Source organism: Antedon mediterranea, chromosome 1 (assembly GCF_964355755.1).
Source record: "Antedon mediterranea chromosome 1, ecAntMedi1.1, whole genome shotgun sequence".
NCBI lineage: Eukaryota > Metazoa > Echinodermata > Crinoidea > Comatulida > Antedonidae > Antedon > Antedon mediterranea.
In genome coordinates this window covers 5,334,619-5,357,218 of record NC_092670.1, presented here as the reverse complement: position 1 = coordinate 5,357,218, position 22,600 = coordinate 5,334,619, and the positions used below count along the sequence as shown (strand labels likewise).

Genomic DNA, 22,600 nt, shown 5'->3' with positions numbered 1-22,600 from the left:
ATTGGGTTAAGGTAAAAAATAAAAATTATTATTAAAGTTTATTTGAATGTTAATTCATGTCACTTACTACTATTTTATTATTTATTACATATAATAAGTAACAATTGTATATAAATCATGTTGTTTTTTATTGCGTAATGTAGAGGGCGGCAAACAAAATTCCGCGAAATTCAGACCATTGTTTTTGAATAATATATTAACAGAATATGCCTAATTTCACTCTGCTTCCTTGGTTTGTACGATTAAAAATTAATTAATATGATTAAATTAGGCTCTATGACTCTATAACTTAGGCCTAGGCTAGAACTATCCCTAGGTACGGTAGGTAGGCCTAGAGGCTAGGCCGTATTTATTATATTTTTATAGGATAGGCTAGCTAGGCTATATAGGGAGGCCTTTAAATTAGTTAGGCCTCGCCTAGAGGCCTAGGTAGGCCTACTAATCTAGGACAATCTAGGCTATGCTAGTTACAGGCTAGGCCTAGTAGTAGCATAGTCCTAGCTAGGCCCTCTCTAGGCCTATAGGCTAGTAGGTCTAGCTTACTAGGGCTAGCTAGGCCTATATAGCCTAGTTAGCAAGGTCTAAACTAAAGGCTTAGTTTAGGTTATAGGCCTAGCTAGGTACACTTACACTTACACTTAATGTTTGATGGAAATAGTTTAGGCTAGTGCCTATTAGATTCCATTTCTAGCCGAAAATAGTTGTCAAGTCTAGACTTAAAGATGTTCACTGAAGAGGCTTGTATTACATATTCAGGCAGAGAATTCCAGTGATGTATGACTCTGATGGTAAAAAAGTTGACCCTGCACATAAGATTTCCTCTAAGTTTTGGACGATATAGTTTTAAGCTGTGTCCCCTGGTTCTGATGTTGTGAGACAATTTAAATAAATCTTTTGGGTCAATATCCTCAAAGCCTTTCAAAATTTTGAAAGCTTCAATCAAATCTCCTCGTAGTCTTCTTGTCTCTAATGGTTGAAGATCAAGATATTCTAACCTTTTTTCATATGGTAGATCACTTATTGACTTGACCATCTTTGTAGCTCTTCTCTGCACCTTCTCCAAGGTAGGTAGGAGGGTCTAGTAAGCCTAGCCTAATAAAGGGGGGGGGGGGGCCTCAAGGTGCTGACTGGAAAAAATTTGTTTCCTGACGTTTCAACAGAGATATTTTGAAACCGTTTAATTACGATAATTTATTAAAGATTAATTAATTAATAGGGTCTACAAACAACTTCTGACTGTGTAAAAGAAAGACATGATGATGAGCGATTTTCAATTGACCAATAAATTGCGTTGATTCTGCCGGAATCCTAACCACTTTGAAAAATCTATAGTTACTAGGTCCTAGCCTAGGCCTAGTTCAAGAAGGAATATTTATTATACTAACTAGGCTATAGGCATAGACCCCCCATAGACCGCATTTTATTCCTGATTTTATTACAAAATCGATACCCTACCGAGTGGTTCAGTAGGGTTGGAATGTACTGTAGTGTATGCTGCTGGAAGTAATAAACCACGGAAATGTTACAGGTTTTTGTATTCATGAATCTCATCTCCTTGATATTCTCTTAAAAATGCTGGGATTTAAAAAAAAAAAGTTATTTTCTTTTGAGTCTTTGTAACTACTATATTTAATAAGTATTTCCTGTTACCTGTTGGTGCTTCTTATTTTGTATACAAATACATATAAAGTTAAAACATTTTGTTGTTGAATCCAGTTTTTTATTATACATTTATTTTTTGGTTTTATTTAGCATTTAGGCCTATAATTTGGTAAAGGCTGATTCAGTAGTAGAGATTACTGACTCCATGTTGTTTGAAAGTTCCAAATGTCGATCACTTAATATTGCAGGTAAGAAAAAAAAACCTTTTTATTATTTAAATCTACACATAATTACAATTTTTTTTTATTATAATGTCTTGTTAATCTTTTTTTTTAAACTTATTTAGAAAATGTATACTTTACCCCCAAATTCAAGTTCAAGTTCAAAAACATTTATTTATTCAATAATGGTAACATGGTAGTATACCATCATTTGGGGTCTTCTCTAGAATTGTATTTTACTTGTAAAAAAGATGACGATAAACAGACATTACAATTTGTATTGTTAGGTATTCAGCAAGTTTAAACAATTTTTATTGCATACTTTCAGTTTTGTACAATAAGAGATTTACCATTGTTGATAGTTGTCTAGTTCGAAACAAAAACATTTCATTAAATCGTGTCTCCACTGCTCTCCTTTTCAACTAAGCATTACCAACTTCATGGTTGAACTCCTTATAGCCCACATAAGCCCTTATTGTACCTAGACATTCATAAACTTAAATGGGCTAATTGTGTATTCAAGGGAATATTCTCACTATTAAAGTAGATTGCATCTCTTTTTACTGTACCTCAAGCCCTACAGGCTACGCCTTAGTATTATATTTTTGTAACCGATTCAGCTAAACAGGAATATTTGTCACTGAATACACTAGGGTGTGTGGTTCTCCCTGAAGCTAGGCTTACATCACAACTGCTTCTTTCAGGCTATAGCTTTTATAAACACTTGTGCTCACTCATGTGAATGCAAATTGTGTCTACCTATTACAGCTTTTCCAATGACAGCATATGTTTAATAGCATTGTCTATGTGTTAATTACAGTTTGTGTATTAACTTTGCATACAAATAATTGTTTGTATGCAGCTGTACAGTATTCCAGCTCACACTGGAAGTATAAAGTAGGGCCTACTGTACCAATCAGAGAAAGATAGTAAGTATTTTAAATCTACTGTAGTTTCTGCGGCTGTCTGCAGCATAGTGCGGTTAAAAAGTGTGTATAATATCAAAATGAATTGATTTATTCAACACTATTTTAACCGGAATGACCGCTGTTTGCCTTACCATCATTTGACCATTTAGCCCTCTGAGCTCATTAGTAATGATGTTAATGGTCAACAAACATCCACTGATTTAAATAGTTTTTTAGAGTCATAAACGTACAGTATTATTAACAAACAGTTCAATTCCTAAATTTTAAACTATTTTTTATATTTTAAAAACTTCATTAAAGTGGACGGTTGTTTACCGTCTGGACCTTTTCTCTCAGATATCTACCTAACGTTTTTGTAATACTAGTGTTACTAGTATAGTAATAGTAGGATCAACTGTATTCTAAAGAAATTGACTATAAAAAACTTGTATTTACTAGTAACATTACTATAATTATATTACTATAAAGCCCCTTTCTCACAGATGTGTCTGCAATATATTGGTACAGTGCTGGCGTCGTGCCGGTATCGTTACCGGCATATACCCATTCTCATCGGACTATCGTGCCGGAAATATAACCGGTATATACCGTCTTTCTGTGAGAAAGGAGTCGGGCATATTCGGCCAATAAAAAGTCTCTGACAAAATAATTATTGAGGGCGTCCTTTATTGTTATTATTTTTGTCTAGGGATATATGGCGGCGAATGTTAGGTTACAGATTATTATCTTCCTTTATAGCATATTTATGCAATACATGCTATGTACAGTATATTGTGCATATATTATACAGGTACAGCAATTAATTAGCCGTCATCGGCAATCTGTAAAACACCTTAGAAGGCTGTACAATTTACAAGGCGACGAAGGGTCAGGCTAGTTAGGCACCAACAAAGAGCTAGGCCTAGGCCTGCTATAGATTATGCTACAAATTTCTTCTTGTCCCCTTAGCAGCTCTCTTATCTCATTATCCCTCCAGTTCGACATTATTATTGTTAATTGAATTGAATCGGCGCCAAAGTGATACACTTGACCGCGCAAGGTGTCTGAAGCCTCGACAGGGAACCCCGGAATATAACGGCGTTACGTTCTCACAGAATGCCCGTCTGGCATTGCGGGGAATATCCCTAGAATATTACTAGGTCTAAAGCAGGTCATGTCGATGCCGGCATGGTGCCGGCATGATGCCAAGACGACCCGTTCACACAGAAAACCATACCGGCATGGTAATGGTATATTTCCGCAATATTCCTGGCACTCAGCTCTGTGAGAAAGGGGCTTAAGATATTTTATTACATTCATTTTGTGCATTTGCAGTATACAGGAAATCATTAATCAAACCCCATAAATAGTGAAATTGTCATTAAGTCTGCTAGTGTACTTTCAATATACATTAGCAATATAAGTCAATGGATATTAAACAAATCCAAATGTATTTCCTAGAGTTATTTAGTGGTTATTGCTGGCTTTAGATTGATGTGAATGTTTCTTCTGAGTTATACTTGCTGTCAATTCGAGAATTTAATTAGATAGAAAATATAGATTTTGATAATTGCTTGCTAATAAAATCTTCTGTTGTAGCACGGAGAAATAACTTATTTTTCCGTTGTAGGACATTGTTTGAAATTTGTAACAGTTTTTATACAGTAGGTTCTCTTTTGAGTTCACTGCCTACTTCCTTTTATTGATAACTTTATACTTTTTAATCATCATATTTCTCATTCTTGACTGGTTATTTTACTTGAATTTATTATGTTTACCTCATTTTCTTGAAGGAAGAAATAAATGTTAAGTTGAATTGAATTGAAAATTTAACTTTTTATACTGCAGTTCAAACAAAAAGTAGTGGAAACTCGTCCAGCATTGTGAATGAATATTAAACCAGTATTCAGCTCAATTCCTTTTAACTTATGAGCAAATTAATATCTTCTGACTAAATAACTGGATTGATAATTTACTGTTTTCATTGAATTATTTTTAATAAAAAAAAAATCAATCATGCACAAACTATTTTAAATTAATTTATGATATTAATAATAATGAAGTGTCCAAGAAAAATTTTTTTGCAAACTCTACAATTATTGTTTACGTCATCTTCTCTCACGTCTGTAAGATCAACGTCTTCTTAATCCATTTTCTTCATTTTGAAAATAATGCGATACATTATACTTAATTAATCACTCTACAGAGCTTACCGGACAATGTTGATAGCCTTATTTATTTTAAAAACAAAACCTGTGATGTGAAATTGAGTTCATAAAGATGTGGTTTATTATATGTTATACATATTAAATTTTAGATAATATTAATAATATATAATTTTACAATTACACAAAATCTTCAACTTAAGATCACTTTCTGCAACCTTAATGAACACAGCTGGTATTAATGTTTGATTCTAATGGAAGACGAAAAAATTATCAATGTCCCATATAAGCGTACCAAAGTGTACAAAAATTGTGTGTACAGCAAAGTGTAGAAACTCAAATTACTGATTACATGATTTTATCATACTAACTTTATCACATTTACAATATGCCTTTTTAGTTTTAATTTTTATTTGACTCAGTATTTTCACTTAACTCAATATTTTCACATAACTTATTATTTTCACATAACTCATTATTTTCACTTCATACTTATTTTCACTTAACTCAATATTTTCACATAAATCATTATTTTCACTTAACTCAATATTTTCACATAAATCATTATTTCACTTAACTCAATATTTTCACTTAATCCTTATTTTCACTTAAACTCATTATAATGTTTTGTACAGTATTTAGTTCATGTATTGTTTTATGTCATTTTAACTAGTTTGCAAACATTGTTTAAATGTTCAGACCTTCTGTTCGCATGTTGCTTGCTCCTGGCAAGATTGTTGACATGCCGAATATATCTTATTATTAATTCTACGTCATCAGAATCCGTTATTTTGTGTATATGCGGAAGTTTCATCATTCGTTCATTCAATGAATAATGATATGTTCTTCAGTTAACATTTTTATGTGGTAGTTAAACCAGCAAAGACACCATTCATATCGCAATTCTGAGTCATTATCATTATTCTGTAATAAAGACTCATTTTTATGAGACAATCTGTGCATGGAAGAAATAAGATGACACACCAAAAAAATGAGACATGAAATCAGGTTTATTCTCTGTGGCTGTCGTGTTGGTTTCTTACACTCAGTATGTGGCTCTTGCCTATGGCTAATCACATGTTATCGTTTCGATTCGTATTAAAATAATCCGTGAACAGAAAGACATACATCACGTATTAAACACAACCGAAAAACAAGTCAACGTACGCACAGTGTTTTTGTGTTAATGTTCAGCTTTCTGTGAAATTTGTTTATTTACTTTCTCTTTTGACAATTGGTGAGTAATTATTTTTTGAAAATAATTGATTTGATTTGAAACACATCTCTATCGTTTCTAATTAATTAGTTAAATTTTCAGTATAATAATCGTGGTTTATAGTATTTATTCTGTCTCTGTTTATATTATAATATATCATAGTTTTTTGGATGTTTTTTTCTTTAATAGTATATTGTTTTTTTTAAATTGTTTTGTTGATAAATAACATTGATCACTGTTGTTGTTACCTTTAGTTAAGATGCTTAGATCATGGGTTAAAATCCGGTTAAATGTCATAATGTTTACTCCTGACATGTCAACTCCATTCCTGGTATAGTGATAACATTTGATATCAAGCCAATCTTGGCAACATAAACAATAATAATAACAATAAGATGCTAATAAAGTCTCATGGATTTGAGCAAGTTTGCTGTATTGATAGCATACTTTTAATAGGGAGGATACTTTTCTCTCATTTTCCTCATCTGCAATATGGCGGGCTTCCATTGGTCTTTAGAGGGCCTTTATCCAAATTTTCATTAAGCTTAGGGTTGGGGACAATTATGACTATATTTATTTATATTTAGTTCTAATGAAGAGTCACTGATTTACAAACTTTCTTTCACAAAGTCAAGTATTTTAAACATCAAATTACCCTCATATAGCCTGATTATATTTATTGTTTGCCTTTGAAAAACAAACTAAATCGCTGTACATGGCACAGATTTGATCCTACAACTCAATATTAACACAGAACAGATTATCAACGTTTACTAGAGCCTATTCGTTAAAGTTTATGAATATACAGCTAATGCCTAGTTGGTAAATATTTAATTTTTTCAAGGAGATTTTACCACAAAAGGATTTTTGTAGCATGGCTCAGTAGTGTATACAAGAGAATTCTATGCAATTAGTATACTACTAAAAAGGGACTGGTTGTAGAAATGTCAATAAGGGATGCCTTGTTAGAATTTATTCCATATTCTAAAATTGTTTTAACCAAGCTCATTTTTTAAGAATACTGTAGCTACCTTGATTGTGAAAAGAATTACTTTAAAAGTTGACCAATGACAAGCTACTGTTCAAATAATCCATTGCTTTTGTGATTGGTCGAATCATCTACGTCCTTGTGTTGCTATTCTTGGGACCAAGCATAAGGGTATCTCATATATGAATACCATACAGTGATCCAGATGAACCTTTATACTAATATCTCATGTGTTTTATAAGCTTGGGATGCTTATAACAGGAGGAGACCGGTTTTCGCAATCTATATCCCCGACACTAATACTTATTACCTATATTAAAGCGTGGTTCCCACTAGCGACGCAACACAAGGACGTAACGCAACGCAAGTGAATTGACCAATCACAAGCGATGGCTTATTCGCTTGTGATTGCTAACTGTCTATAACTTCGCTTGTCATTGGTTAAAACGCTTGCATTGCGTTTACGTCCTTGCGTTACGTTCTAGTGGAAACCAAGCTTAATTACTAAATAAACGATCAAAAGATGTTGTGTGATATGGGCCTTCCTATTAAGTTACAGAATAGCTGCTGTATGCTACCATACAATAGACTCATTGTCCTGATTTTAGCCACCAAGTAAATAACAGGGGAACTCCCTTTACAAATCATTCAATTCATTCACATTGTTCCAAAGCCTATGATTTATATTATACTATGAAGTGCCATGAGTATACACACACTTTTTTAGAATTGTGTATATAAATGATCTGTACAGTACGATACAGTATGTTCCATTTGTCACATGAACACTATTTAATCACTAATTACTGTATACAATAGCCTGATTAATACATAACATATTTTATTAGCAAATGTAAATATAGTCCCAAAAAATAATGTGACATTGACGTTTTATTACCAGCTTTGAGATTTAAGACTACAATGGGAAGAACTCACGAGACAAAGATTATTTTTTCTTTTGTAATTCACTTATTATTTACTGCTATGCCTTAGGGATTACATTGTTTATTGTATTCAAAACAACTATAAACCCAACAATCTCTGCATTTTATTTCCCAACTTTACACAATTACTGTACCATTGTGAAATATATTACTGCTTCATTCATTGTCAAGGTGTTTAGACTGTTTTCTTTATACCTTTTCTTGCTCAAATGACCCTGTGAGGAATATTTTATTTATGTGTCATTATTATATTTGTATTCCAGATAGAGCTATAACAATTTTGTTATTAATACTACATTTTGTTCTCTATTTCTTCAGGAGGGCAACATGGTGTTCAAAAGGAACCTCATAAGACTAAAATCAGTGGACTACCTTATTACTATAGGTAAGTTTGACAAAATGTTTAATTGGTATAATGTTCAAATTGTAGTGGGCAGAGGTCCCAACTTGGGAAAGTCCATTCGCAGGAGATTTTGTCGTGAACCACATTCAATTCGTCGGGGCGTCGAAAGTCAACGCGCGGGGAATCGAAAATCAACACGCGTGTTGTTTTACGTCTCTTAATTAACTAAATATGTTACATATATATACAATATTTATAAGTTGGCTTAATTTTTACATAGGTTTATCCATCAGTGACAGTATTTTTACATTCTTATTTTTTTTATGGATACATCCTCAGTGCAGTACAAAGAATTTAAAAAATATATACTGTATTTTAACTAAAATTCAGTATATGAAATAATTTAACTTAATTACATAATGTACAATATTTACACATGATAGTATTGCCCAATAGAATTTACTCATTTTTTTTAGGCACAGGCCTAGGGCTTCTATAGGCCCTAGCTAGCTACCATTTTTAAACACAAAAACTATTCCGAATCCGTCTTGTGCTTCATTACGCAAGTTAACATATTATTTCAGATGAAAAACATTGAGTTTTATATTGTTTTATCCATACGTAATTACACTGGCATTAAAGATATAACATTAAAGTGTAGGCCGTTTATGATGAGCTATTTCGCCGATTTCTTATCGCTGGGAAAGTCCCCACCAGCGACATCGATCGAGGAGTAGGCCTAGGCTGGAGGCCTAGAGCGTGCATGCCGGAACGGGTGGATTATTGCTATAAATAACAAGTTTGAACAAAAGAGCTTACGACAATCTTAGGTAAATTTTTTATTAAACCATATTAAACGTAGGCCTACAGTACTTGCTTGGCGAATCCATTTAACATGTTCGTATTATCGAATCGTACAGTAAAACCAAATACTGTAAAACACCGCCTCAACAACCTCGTGCGATGTGCGATCTGTTGTTCTTTGCAGCGGATCAACATTGGTAGAGTCCATTAATTATGAGGGTGTTTAAAAATGTAATAACTATTAAAAACGCGTCTCAACCACTGTGTAATCAAAGCGTTTATTTAGTTAAAACTTGGATCCTCCCAAAATTAATAATCGCGTGTTCCGGTTACCACGTGATTGATTCACGGTTGGTTGCACGCTTCTTTTTTTCTACGTCCGGCGTGTAGTACCGTGCATGTTTATATTATTGTTACGGTTTAACAAAGGCAGTGCATACAAATAAAAATACAATAATTAATAGACCACGGAGACTGCATGAATAGACATTGTTTCAACATCCTGCCTCACTTTTGTCTGGTTATTTATTGACTATTGTTGACCTGGGCTGAGCCTGGGTGTAACCGTAAATCAATTTGTCCAAAAATATGGGGAAATTTGAAAATGCGGTAAAAAAAATCAAAATGCGGTAGAAAACGTCGAGATAGCGGTAGCGCGGTAGATGGGTACTAAAAGCGGTAGACTACCGCAAGTAGTGGTAGACTTGGGACCCCTGAGTGGTCTATACTGTTACTGCATAATGGATACGCTCCTTGTTGAATTCCTTGTGTGTTCTTCAGTATTATTAATTAAATTAAGACAGTAGAACCGTAATACGTAGCCATAACATTGGCAAGGGTTCGAGGCTCAGTCGCTCCATGGTTCTGGTGGTAGAACAAGTCTTCTCGGATAAGGACTATAAACCGTAGTTCCAGTGTACACATCTGGCTCATGTGCACTTTAAAGAACCTAGTACATCTTTCGACACAAATAGAGGGTTACCCCGGTGTACTAGTTCACACACAGCCACTGTGACACAAATTCATCATCTATATACACTGGGCACCATTTCCTAGTTAGGCTTGACTCTCTCTCCGAGAGGTTTAAATGAATCCACTAATTAATATAAAGGCCTTCTCTCAATGCATTCTGATACTTTCTGGGCATTTTTACAAAATATCTACAGATACATAGTGTAACTCCATTCATTCCTTAAAGTTAAAGTCAAAGCCGAAGCTAGTGAAATGAATGAAGTAAAATCCATTTTAACCCCACAAACAATTTAAAAAATACATGGACAACTATCCTTTCAACCCCCACCCTCCTCCCCCAACCACATTATCTAAATTAGTAAAACTTCACCAACATTTATGTAATAATAAAGTTTGGATCTTGATGGCAATAGAACAATTGACTATCAATTATAACACTTGAAGTTTGTAGCAATATCCAGAGTTCATCACCTATGATCCTGGTTGTCTTATCCTTAATTAGTGGTGCAAAGTGTCATTCTGTTTGTCATCATTTTACATGCCAGTGATTTATAGGCCATTGCCTGCCAATTCAGTGCTCATTAAAATACCAGTATTGGCCTGTGCACTACATAAAAGTCAGTCCAAGTGCAATTGATGTATCTGGCAGTTAGAATAGTTCAATATAATAATAATAATTTACTTAATAAATTGATATAATGTTTGGGATGGGGAGGAGAAATCATCTATGAATTCAAAGTTTATCAAATCGATATATTCATGGATCGTCGCTTTTGATATAAAGATCATACACCTTCGTTCAATCTGTCTAATAGTAATAAGTACTGTGTTTAACAGTGCTCTTTTGACAATATTGAATATTTTAAAAATTTGGCAGACTGCCTAAAAATAACATAGAACCTCTTGATCTTAATAATTGGTTATCTAGAATAACACAATATCATAAAAAAAAAATTCTTCTTCTTACATCACTTTACTTTTTTGTTACTATTGTGTAGTTTAATACACTTTTTTTTTTGGTGAAAAATTGTATATTTATTTTGTTTATATATTTTTTTATCAAATAAGATAGTTCCAGAGCCTTGCAGCTTCAACATACTACTTATTAATTATAGGAATGTTGAAAAAGCCTTGGCATGTCTTGCCCTGTTATTAATATCTCATTATAGTTATAAATAGATAATATCAAGTAATTATCATTTTATCTGACTATAAACTTGATAAAGGTGAAGGTAATTAGGTATAATCAAACTATTACCATTCTAATGTGTTATCAACCACTTCACAGACTCAATTAATTGATCATTAACACTTTGCTACCTTATAATTATGTTGTAATATTTAGTAGTTGATTCAGGTACTGTATATACTTACTTACTTGTTACTTGCATAGCTATCCCCATTATTGGGTCATTGACATTGTGTTGACATAGCACAACAATGAGAGACACTGATTTTGATGAGAAGGTCATGGAACACTAATTCATTTTTTTTTTAAACTAAAAACCTGAGACCTGTAACCCTAGGGTAGGGACCCTGACGGGTCAAAGGGATCCCGAAACTCATCGGTGGGAAGGGGCGCTCATCTCCCTCTTCAGGACTATTCCTGATGATTACCCAGCCTATTGATGATACCGTCATTGATAATTGTTAAGCCTGTTTTCTATGGGTATTGCTAAACACCAAAAATAAGTAGTTAACACAAATTTATTATTTTTTGATATTGACATATTAAGTGTGTAGTACTAGTAGACTACACGATTCAGTAACTTGTTGGTTTGCTATGTTTTTTCGGAGGTTTGCAGTGTTTAGCGTGAGGGCGTGTGCCGCAGTGTGTTGGACGTTGGACTACCGATCGTCAGACCTAGGTTCGAATCCAACTCTCGCCGCATTGCTTGTATCCGTAGGCAAGATGCTTTACTTACGTTACCTCTCTCCACCCAGGTGTATAAATGGGTACCCAGTTAGATCTAGACACAACTTTGCGCTGGTTACCGGCTGCATTATGGGAGTATGTTTCCATACGTGTTTGATCCCAAAAAATACTGGGGTAATGCTTGTAAAGCGCCTTTGAGCATGATTACTCATGAAAAGGGCGCTATATAAATGTGGTATTATTATTATTATTTAGCAATACCCTTTTCAAACATTCCTGAGTTCTGATTTGATATAATACGCGTCGACATTAGTCTAAGGGCCTGTTTCTATTGAAAAATAAAAAAAGAACGGTTTTTTGGAAACCGGTTTCGGCTGTTGTTTATAAATAAAGATCGCGTTGCAGCTCAATTTTTGTTCCAATAAAACCGGTTCGGTCCATGTGCGTTCATTATATACACCACAATGCAGTTCGTTAGGCGGAAGCGCGATTGGATCGAGGTCATGTTTACTTTTTTTCGCATAGCTCGATCCCCAAGAAATAGCATCCATTTCATCATAGAAGGGGGAATAACAACGTTATCGTGGTCCTTGGTTAAAGTATAGGTACGTCGCACCCTCTGATATTGTCAAGTTGAACTCGCTTTACAATATTCTTAAAAACATGTAGGCCTAGGCCTACGTGAGTCTTTCTTCTGACTCCCGACAAGTCCCCTCATCTTCTTCCCTTCACATATTTTTTACGAACCTCGTAATGGCATCGGTCAACATTTTTTAGTTAAATAAAATACTCACTATCTAGAGAAATAACAATGACTTAGACCTAGGTCCTATCGCGCGGGTTTGACTGCGAGTTGACCGCAATCGTCCCAGTGCAGCAGACTGCAGAGTTCAGTTTTTGGGGTCAAATTGAGACCGCGATTGTGTTGCAGCTAAAAATTGCTCCGCGGAAACTGGTTTCAGAACGGTTCTTTGCGATCGAGACCGCAATCAATTGGGGTTTTTGAAACCGTTTTTAAGATTGGTTCTTTTTTGGGGTTTTTTGTGGGGACCCATTTCTGCTGGCAAGAAAAAATGGTTCTTGAAAAGAACGGTATTCAATACCATATTCTCTGCTCTATAGAAACAGGCCTTAATACTATTCAATTCATGCAAATAAATTTGCCTAGTGAAAAGCCGGCTTTAAACTTGCTTTCACTGAGGCTAGAGAAAATCTACAGTATGTAGAGTCTTAAATTAATTTCTCTGATTTCTTTCAATGATTTTCTGCATTGTAGATGCTTTGAGTGCATCATGAAACGAATTACCACCACACATAGGATGGAGAAAACCCCGGAAGCACTTGTTTGTCATGTGTGTGTGCCTCTATTGCATATTTTAGATTCCTAGAAAATCTAGAAAATACTTGATATGTGCTATACATTTATTTGAATAAATGCCTAACACTAACAGGGAAGTTATTGTTCAGGACGAAGGGAATTTATTCGAGGGAGGGGTTTATATACGAGGTGGGTAAGGGAATTTATTCGAGGGAGGGGTTTATATACGAGGTGGGTAAGGGAATTATATATCCTGGGTATGAAAATGAAACATAAATACAAAAATAAGGCATACTGTATCATCTTGGTTTTATTTGAATTTTATTGGCTATATTGTACATTCTTGAGAATAATATACAGTAATCAGATGTTTAAAATCAAATTTTAACAATAATTTTCGTGTTGTAGTCATTTCCTATTAATTGTTATTAAATTGGTTATTCAAATTCTATAGTATGTTAGTACAGTATGTTCTAAAACTGCTGTACTGTATTGTATAGTAAATAACAGCACTCTCTACTTACTAAAAAGCATATTTTGAACTACATGGACCATGGTGAATTTTTACTGGTGTGTCAGTGTCAGTGTAAAGTTTACCTCCTGAGGGAATCTCTCAATTGACATTCTTTCATCCAGCTGAGAGATCCAGTGAAGCCAGTCAACCAATAATTGCACTTGTGCTGCTCAGTTCTCTCTGTATAAAGTTCATGTCAGACAATCAAATCAACAATTCGCTTCCTTTCAAAGAATGAAAACGATATAAAAATATTAAATGTTTAATCGATAATACAGTAATAAGGTAATAGGGTAATAATAGAGGTAATAATAATAGTAATTAGTAATTGTAGAGCAAAGTCCACAGTACATTCATATTCAAAATAATAATTTTCAGTCATATCCAGAATGTTCATATAAATTCACAAAATAAACAGTTTGTGGTAAATTCTAGGCTCCTGTATTTAAGCTGCTGGTATCCATACAACAGCAGGGGTTTCAATTGACATCTTTAAGACCAGGGCTACAGTATGTATTTTGTACTGTTGAGGCGTTCAGAAAAACCCAGTACGATTTCCTGATTTGGATAAATTACACAAATTAAAAAAAATTGTTATGTCCCTGAAACATTTACAGATTAAGTGCATTGATATTTGTAAGAAAGAAAGACAGTTTAAACAATTGTATTTGTTAGGAATTTTTTTTGGAAAAATATGGATTCTAGTACAGTATTACTATTACCAATAAGAAAAAAAGGAAGGAAGAAAAGAAAAACACCAGTAACTCTAATTAATTTGCAATACTTGTTTTTGAGTTTTCAATATGATTTCTTTTCTGTTTAAAATGCAATCCAGTCTTAATTTGATACCAAATTATCAAACAGCATGCACATTTGCCTAACTGTACTCTGTGAATAATGTTGTCATTACAGTGGCAAGCACCAAACTTGCTTTATTTTTAATAGTAACAATTAGTCTGCAACATGATCTTTGTTGATCATAATTAAGATCATGGAAGTGAATATGTAATCTTTTGTATTTCATGTAATTGTAAGACAGGTTTGTTTTTTTTTTCTTTGGTGGATTTGAGTGTTCTAAAAATGTTAGTCCTTCTAGGATAACAATACAGTGTTTACAAAGTTGATGAAACTACAGGTATCAGACTAGTGTTCTGACTATTACACTACAATGATCATTACCACAATATGAAAGTGATTTTCTCAATGTCACTATCAATGTATCATACAGTACATCCTGCTATCATATAAATTATTTCGTTGTAATGGAAAAAACAGACAGGATTTTCTAAATGTTATAAACAAATATCAATCTTACATTTTTTGTTGGTTTTTTTTTTTTGTTTTTTGTATTTTTGCGAAAGTACTGTATCCTAAAAAAGTGTAGTTCAGGTAGGAAATGAACTGTAGTCTGTACAAAGTTGAACATGATTATTGCTCCCATTGGGTAACAACCTGTTGTATTAAGGATGTCTCTATGGCAACAGTATATTAACAACAGGTGAGTATTAATTACAGTGCCTATTGCATTACCAGCATCTTGACTCTTGTACTTTATTATTTTATAATGATTTACATTCTCCTTGGACTCAACTTAACTTAACACCTGTTGGTGGATATTATTTGTTACATTGATAGTTATCTGAACTTACATTTTTTCTGTCTCTGTTTTTATTAAGGCTAAAAAACAACACTTTTTTAAGCATAAACCTCTGAATAAATTTCAATAAAATAATTACTTCAACTGACCAAATTTCTGCTAAATTTGTGCTCCCAAATAACGGGTGTCACGAAACCTAAGACCACGAAAGCTAAGACCCCCTAAGACCTAAGATCACGAAAGCTAAGAACCAAGAACTAAGATTACAAATATTTATCTTTAGCACCTGCCTTGTATTTTAACTCCCAACATGAATCTGAATACCACACCTTAGAATTAGCACTTTTATGAAAAAGAATCACATAAAAAGTAACAAATACATTTTTAAATTGATGATTTTACAGACGTTTTTCTCGCACACATACTGTTTGCGAATTTTGCATGACTAGCCTAACAGTACAGTAGGCCTACCCCATGTTCAATGTTTTTGTTTCTATGGAACGTCAAAAGAGCTGAAAACTCTGTGGAGACCATCTACAGTGTGGATGGAACAATGTAAAATTAAAATTGTAATGATAATAGTATATATATCATGCTAGTACGAAGAAATAAATACTCGCAAATAAAATTTAATTTAAAAATCATGATAATATTAGTTTTTTTGTTTCGTTTTCTTTCTGTTTTTATACTTCTACTATTATTGTTGCTCTTTTGGCGCTCCATAGAAACAAAAACATTGAGCATGAGGAGTTACAGTATACAAAGAAACACGTCTGTAAAATCATCAATTTAAAGGATTTATTTATTTGTTTTTATGTGTTTCTCCTTCTGAAAGTACTTATAAGTCCTAATTTTAAAGTGTGGTATTCAGGATAAAGTTAGTTAACACATTTGGAGTCAAAATACAAGAAAGGCAGGTGCGAAAGAAAAACATCCTCTGAACCAACACAATGGAGTAAATATATACCAACAAACAACCCGTCAAGTTTGTTTGTTGTAAAGAAAAAATATACATTTACTCAACGGGCGAAAATAACGTGAGTTTATCTATGTTTTGCGGTAGTATTTAATTTTATTTGTGGTATTAAATGAAACCTACTATGTTTAAAATTATGTATGGATAAACAAGTATTGTTTTTAAGCTGTAGTATATCTTAGAATATGTAATCTTAGTTCTTGGGTCTTAGCTTTCGTGATCTTAGGTCTTAGGGGATCTTAGCTTTCGTGGTCTTAGGTTTCGTGACACCCCCCAAATAACTGTTTAAATTAACAGTTGGTCATTGAATGTTAACATTAGCCAAAATGCAATCTTTCAAGATACTACTATTATATAGCTGACAATCAAATAATCGTTATTTTGTGTTGTAGTTAAAAGTTGCACAGTGATCGTGATATTCATGAATAATTTACAATTATTTCAAATCAATAAACTTTCAAAAGAGCTTCAACCGACTTTGGAAAAAATATACTTGGTTCTTATGTTTATGCAGTACAAAATGGAGGTCTTGTTTACAAAATTTTCATTGAACAACAAAATAAACAAGATTAAATAAACTAGAGTTACTAATACCATGGATCTATGCTAATAGAATACTGGTATATGAAATTTAAAAATGTGACTTCAAATCATTATTAAAGAAAGTGGACAACAATGGGAAGAACGTATCTCTTTACACCAAACTCCTATACACAGGGTAATGCAATTAAGCCAAATCATACAAAGTACTATCAATATTATTAATATTAATACAGTGGTAATCACAAAATATTTTCGGGAGGACATTTTTTTTGTAGCAGAATTTAACTGTAGGCAGACATAAGCTTGAAATGCCCTAGTCTAGCTATTTAATGATTGTGTTCAGTAAAAACAATTGAATCTTGCATCGTCAAACTTGCAAAATTAAACGTTCTATATGTGTAAATGGAATCATATGCTCATATTTGGTATGTCACAATACTGTAGCTGAAGATATTAAATGAATGTTGTAATTTTATATTTCTTTGTTGGATGATTATGTTTTGTTTTGGAGACCCACTTGATAGTTTGATTTAGTTCGCTTTTGGGAATCCTGTCCCTCTCTATTGTTTGTTTGTTTGTTTTTTTATATCTGAGACAAAATAAATGAAATGAAATGAAAAATCAAACTTTATAAACTCCATCATACATTTTTTTCAAATCTTAGACCCCATTTACACTTACGTTTGGGTCCAGGGCCGGTCCTGGGCCGGTTGCAAATATTTATCTTTTAGGCCGGCCCCAGAGCGTTTACACTAGCGACGCAGATTACTGGTCGTAAATAATTTTATCGGAAGTACCATTGCATGCTGGGATACAAAGTACAGTTTGTTTACATTTTTTCTCTCTCGATCGTCAATTCAACTCTCCGCGCGAACCGACCGTTTTATATTTATACTGTATTGTTGTTTTTTTGTCCCATTAAAAACAAAATGAACCCCACTGTTTTATATATAATATGGCTGTATTTTATGTATATGCGAAACAAGCGGAGGAATACTTTATTGAAAGAAGATGTCTGAAAATAAATTTAACTATATAAATGATGAAGAAAACAAATTGTCGCCCGAAAAGGAGGAAGGTATGTACTGAAAATGTCAGATCGTCATAACAACAACCTCATAAAAAGGTCAAATGTTGTTCACGGTTCACTGCGTAAGCCGGCCCAAACGTAAAAGCCGCTCCTGAACCTACCTGGAGAGGTGGCCCAGATCTGCGTCCGGCCCAGGGCCGGCCTAACTTTTTGGAGTATTTACACTTATCAATTGCCGACCCAGGGCCGACCCAGGGCCGGCCTAAATCGTAAGTGTAAATGGGGTCTTAGATGGTTGTTTAAAATTGATATTCTTATATTGTTGTGTACAGTATGTATGTCAAAGTACATACAGTATTGTACTGACAGTAGACCTACTACACAATGCCTTTTATTTATTGCACTATATTACTGACCATAAATATTATAATGAATAAACATCTGAAGTCAATGAACCTAAACCTGCCAATCATATAGCAGCCAGCCAATCAGTGTCCATGCAACTACAATACATGGGCAGAGACTATGAGTTGAGTATAAAGTGGTTTGCTGTGCTTGTCTCATGTTGGTCTAGCAATGTTCATTCCACTTTCACTAATTCTCTGGTTTAGTAGGGTACATTAGAGAAGAAAATTTAAAGTTTGTTATTTATGATCTAAAAGCTTGGAATTTAATATAATCTTTGTGTTAGTTGTTCTTAAGACATCATGATTAACATATTAATTGGTAAGTAGAATAATTAGATTATTACTTGCTGTTTCATGTAATACTGTATGTCCTTTTAAACTTAAATCATTATTTATATAAAACATTGAGATATTCTACAAATTGTACAGTAAGTGTATTCGTCCTTAGTTTATAGAGTGGGGAAATATGTATCACGTTGTCAGCAAATCCAGAAACTATCCAGCATAGTTCTTTTATTGTGCATTTAATTATGTACATCAGTTCAGCAGCTTTACGTTCCATCAAGAGAGGATGAGGCAAAAAAGAAAACCATCTAGTTAGCATGAGTGAGGATAAATACTTGGACCAATCTTGTTTTAAAAAATGAAAGATTTTAGAATGTTTTATACCTATATAGCTAATTCTTGTTTTCCTGTCAGTGTTAATGTATTAATAGTTGCATGCTGAAATATTAAATCCACTAACAATACAACTGGCTATATGAGACCTTCCAACCCCTGCTGGGTTATAAGAAAAATATGGTGAATTTTTTGAAGTTGTCAACAATCTGAAAAATAAAATAATTGGTTGGGTGATTTTAAGAATAACCAATAATGATGAAAAATACTAAAATACACAAGACAAACCAACTAATATTTGTTGCCCTCTATCTGTTGGATAGTGAGACGTTTGAAAATTGCAAATGTTGTAATGTTATTACTGAACACCTACATGTACAGTTAGTATTTATGTATAGTGGAACTGAGTGAAAGACTAATTTTTTAATACTTTGTTGTATACTAATTACTATTCAAAACAATAAAAAGAGAAAGTTTTTTGCATGTTTTAGGTTTTGTTTTATCAATGAAAGTATACTATAAAAAATATAAAGTATAGTAACAAAGTATAACATTTTTGGGTTTTTTTTCTTCTAGTCTTTCTCGTATCTTTGCTCATACCCATGGCACAGTCCCAAACAACACCTGATATCTTAACAACAGACATTAAAACATCTGATTTGGTGCATACATCACTAACTTCCGCAGCCATTGATGGACTGACATCTTTTGCACCAGCATCCACAAGAAAGCCTTCCAGTTCAATTCTGCCAACAACTTTAATTCCTTCCAGTAAAAGTGCAATAGTCAGCACCATTCCAAACTCTGCAACAACCATTTTTGAAACAACTAATATTCAGGGATCTACTGATAAAACGACAGAATCAAATATTGAATCAACAGAACTTACTTCATCAAAAGGAAGAACAACCCTTGATTCTCAAGAGACTACTCTAAATATGGAAACAACTTCATTGAAAAGAACAACCACTGGTTCTCAAATAACGACACCAAGTGGACAATCAACACAAGAAAGGACTACACCTCATCCTCTAGTAACAACATTAAGTGAACAACCACATCCGTCTACACATTCCAATTCAACGACAATAAATGGGAAAACAACAATTGCTGGTACAACCACCAAAACATCCAAGTCTCTCACTACAGTACAGAATCCTCAATCCACAGAAAAAGTAGCGTTGTCTACTACAAAAGTAGCCACTGAACCTCCTATTAAAACAACAAAACCATTTTTACCAATAAAAACCACTGAAGAAACAAAGCCTACTGAAATAAAGGGAACAGCTAGCAGTAGTAGTAGTGCCAGGGAGCCACTTCTCAGTATACCTCAGTGGTTTGCCGTCTTTCTTGGTACATTCCTTACAATATTTTTAATATGTGAGTATAAATTCACCTTGCATTCCATATACCAATGATACATTTTTTACTGGCTGTGTAGAGCATTTAAAAGCCTAGAATTCTGGGTTTTTTTTTATGCATGATACATTTTTTTTACTGGCTGGTTAGAGCATTTGAAAGCCAAGAATTCTTGGTTTTTTTTATGCATGATACATTTTTTTTACTGGCTGGTTAGAGCATTTGAAGGCCAAGAATTATGTTTTTTTTATGCACGATACATTTTTTTTCCTGTTGATTTAAACATACCAAATAATATTAAAATTAATAAATGTGTTTTTTTATAGGTGGGACTGTATGCAAGAAGCTCAGTTATATTAGTTAATGCCAATGTGCCAATGATCTGTCAACTATATTAATATTCATTTTTTTTCATTTCAGTTTTAACAAATATATGGTACAAAGCTAAAATGACACCAGACACTACTAAACCAAGTATTGAATTGATTAAGAATGGAGAGAAGAATGACCGTCCTAAGTCTTGGCAAGAAAACAATGTACCTCTGGAATTTATGAGTATGCACATTGAACTTCCTAAGGTTAGTAGGTATTGTTACCCAGTCAGCTTCAGCTAACCGGGTTCTGTTTTTTTCAGTCCATTTCTTTACCCAGTCAGCAGCCGACTAGTTCTGCTGACTGGGTTCTATTTTTTCAGCCATTTCTTCCTTTCTTTCCACCAACACTTCAAAATGCTACTACAGTTGCCTAGCATGACTGGCATCACTTCCCATTCATGTGGTGTTCATGGAATTAGGATCAAAGGTCAGGAAGGGCAGTAATTTGTATAACTTTTTTAGCTTAATACCTTGGATTTTTAGTTTGTTTTTTTGTAATAGAGAGGGCGCTGCATGACAATAATGTACTTTCATGAAAACACATGTTCAGCTTTAAACAGTTAGTTCATTCATTATTTGTATATTATTTATTTTTATAGGAAAGTAAGACCGAAATGAAATGTGCTGAAAATCTGGCATTTGAAGGTGATAAGCCAGACAACGCAGAAGCATCAAGTTTCACAAATCCTTCATTTGAAGTTGTTACTCTCACTAAGCTATGATTGGTTTAAAACAATCATGTTAATGTAAGCCTATGTGAAGCTTGTTGAAGATTCAACAATTAGCATCTAATCAACATCTAGCCCAGACACTACATTGATTGATGGAGAGATCTGCCACCTCATATTGGGCTTTGAAGCAAGTGTTCATTCAGTCCTTTGACATTTTGTCTGGCCATTAGTAAATTGTACAAACTAACAATCAGTATTGAACAGCTTCTTTAAAATTTTCGAAACATTTGTCAACATGTTTTTAAATGATGACCTGAACTGAAGAGATGCGTGGTATCTTGATCATTTGGTGATGCATCATTTTAATGGTCTGATGGTCTTTATCCTGCAAGGTGACCTCTTGGTTCATCTAGCCACATTTAGCAGGGAAGAACTGAACCTCCCACCTACTCCTGTTTTGAGTAGCCTAGTAATTTTCTACAAGAACAGTTTTTATATTCCATTGTGTTAACTTCTTTTAAAAAATGTCCAATAAAATGAAAGCTATTGTATAATTTATTACATTATTTTCAGCTGTGATCCTAAAGCAAGCTCAGTGAAGATGAACAAATATAATTTTCAGTACAAAACTACTGTATTATAAAAAATGTCAATACTGTAGCATTTTTGCCAGATGTCGATAGAGGGCGCTATCTGAATTATGCTGCTGATCTTGCAAGTTTTTCATTTTTACTGTATTAATTTATACTGGTACATTCTGTACTGTAAGTTGTAAACAAAGTACAACATATGTACTTATTTCATTATATTACAAATACAAGTACTGTATAGCCATGAGAAATGAGGATTTACCTAACTCTACTGGGATTTCTGAACATGTGATTATGCATATTTTAACTGAATTAGGAACCGGACATAATACAGTACTGTAGTTAAAATGCAGATTGTAGAAATCCGTAATGGTACAAAATCGTGTTAATATCCAAACTAAACAATTCCATTTTATTATTAATATGTATTATATTGTATAAATTGTAAAGAACGTCATACCAGGGAAGAGTGGAATTACACTTCCCTAATCATATATTATAAGATATGGTAAAAGTTTGAATATGCTTAATAAACTTGAGCCTTGTATTTGTAAAGTTCTTTGT

At 33.5% G+C, this 22,600-nt stretch overlaps 2 protein-coding genes across 4 annotated transcripts; one reads left to right on the top strand and one right to left on the bottom strand.

Moving 5' to 3' along the window:
• The first annotated feature begins 190 nt into the window (after nt 1-190).
• LOC140054537 (uncharacterized) lies at nt 191-22,049 on the top strand. Of its 3 annotated transcripts, XM_072099571.1 has the most exons (6): nt 191-232; nt 1,753-1,850; nt 8,363-8,429; nt 19,619-20,422; nt 20,822-20,979; nt 21,375-22,049. In XM_072099571.1, the coding sequence occupies exons 3-6, from the start codon at nt 8,372-8,374 to the stop codon at nt 21,495-21,497; spliced, it is 1,143 nt and encodes a 380-aa protein (XP_071955672.1). In that variant the 5' UTR covers nt 191-232; nt 1,753-1,850; nt 8,363-8,371; the 3' UTR covers nt 21,498-22,049. The 3 variants fall into 3 exon arrangements, with proteins under 3 accessions (XP_071955672.1, XP_071955680.1, XP_071955687.1); XM_072099579.1 differs by lacking the exons at nt 191-232; nt 1,753-1,850 and adding an exon at nt 6,025-6,133; XM_072099586.1 differs by lacking the exons at nt 191-232; nt 1,753-1,850; nt 8,363-8,429 and adding an exon at nt 18,589-18,743.
• LOC140051462 (uncharacterized) lies at nt 665-1,033 on the bottom strand. Its single transcript, XM_072096685.1, has one exon. It carries the CDS (start codon nt 1,031-1,033, stop codon nt 665-667), a length of 369 nt encoding a protein of 122 aa, XP_071952786.1.
• Nucleotides 22,050-22,600: the final 551 nt, after the last annotated feature.

Excerpts from the sequence above, each read along its gene's own strand:
- LOC140051462 (XM_072096685.1), bottom strand. The coding sequence starts at position 1,033 with ATGGTCAAGTCAATAAGTGATCTACCATATGAAAAAAGGTTAGAATAT.
- LOC140054537 (XM_072099571.1), top strand. The coding sequence starts at position 8,372 with ATGGTGTTCAAAAGGAACCTCATAAGACTAAAATCAGTGGACTACCTT. Across the intron at positions 20,423-20,821 it reads CCTTACAATATTTTTAATAT|TTTTAACAAATATATGGTAC; the intron begins GTGAGTATAAAT and ends TTTTCATTTCAG. Across the intron at positions 20,980-21,374 it reads TGCACATTGAACTTCCTAAG|GAAAGTAAGACCGAAATGAA; the intron begins GTTAGTAGGTAT and ends TTATTTTTATAG.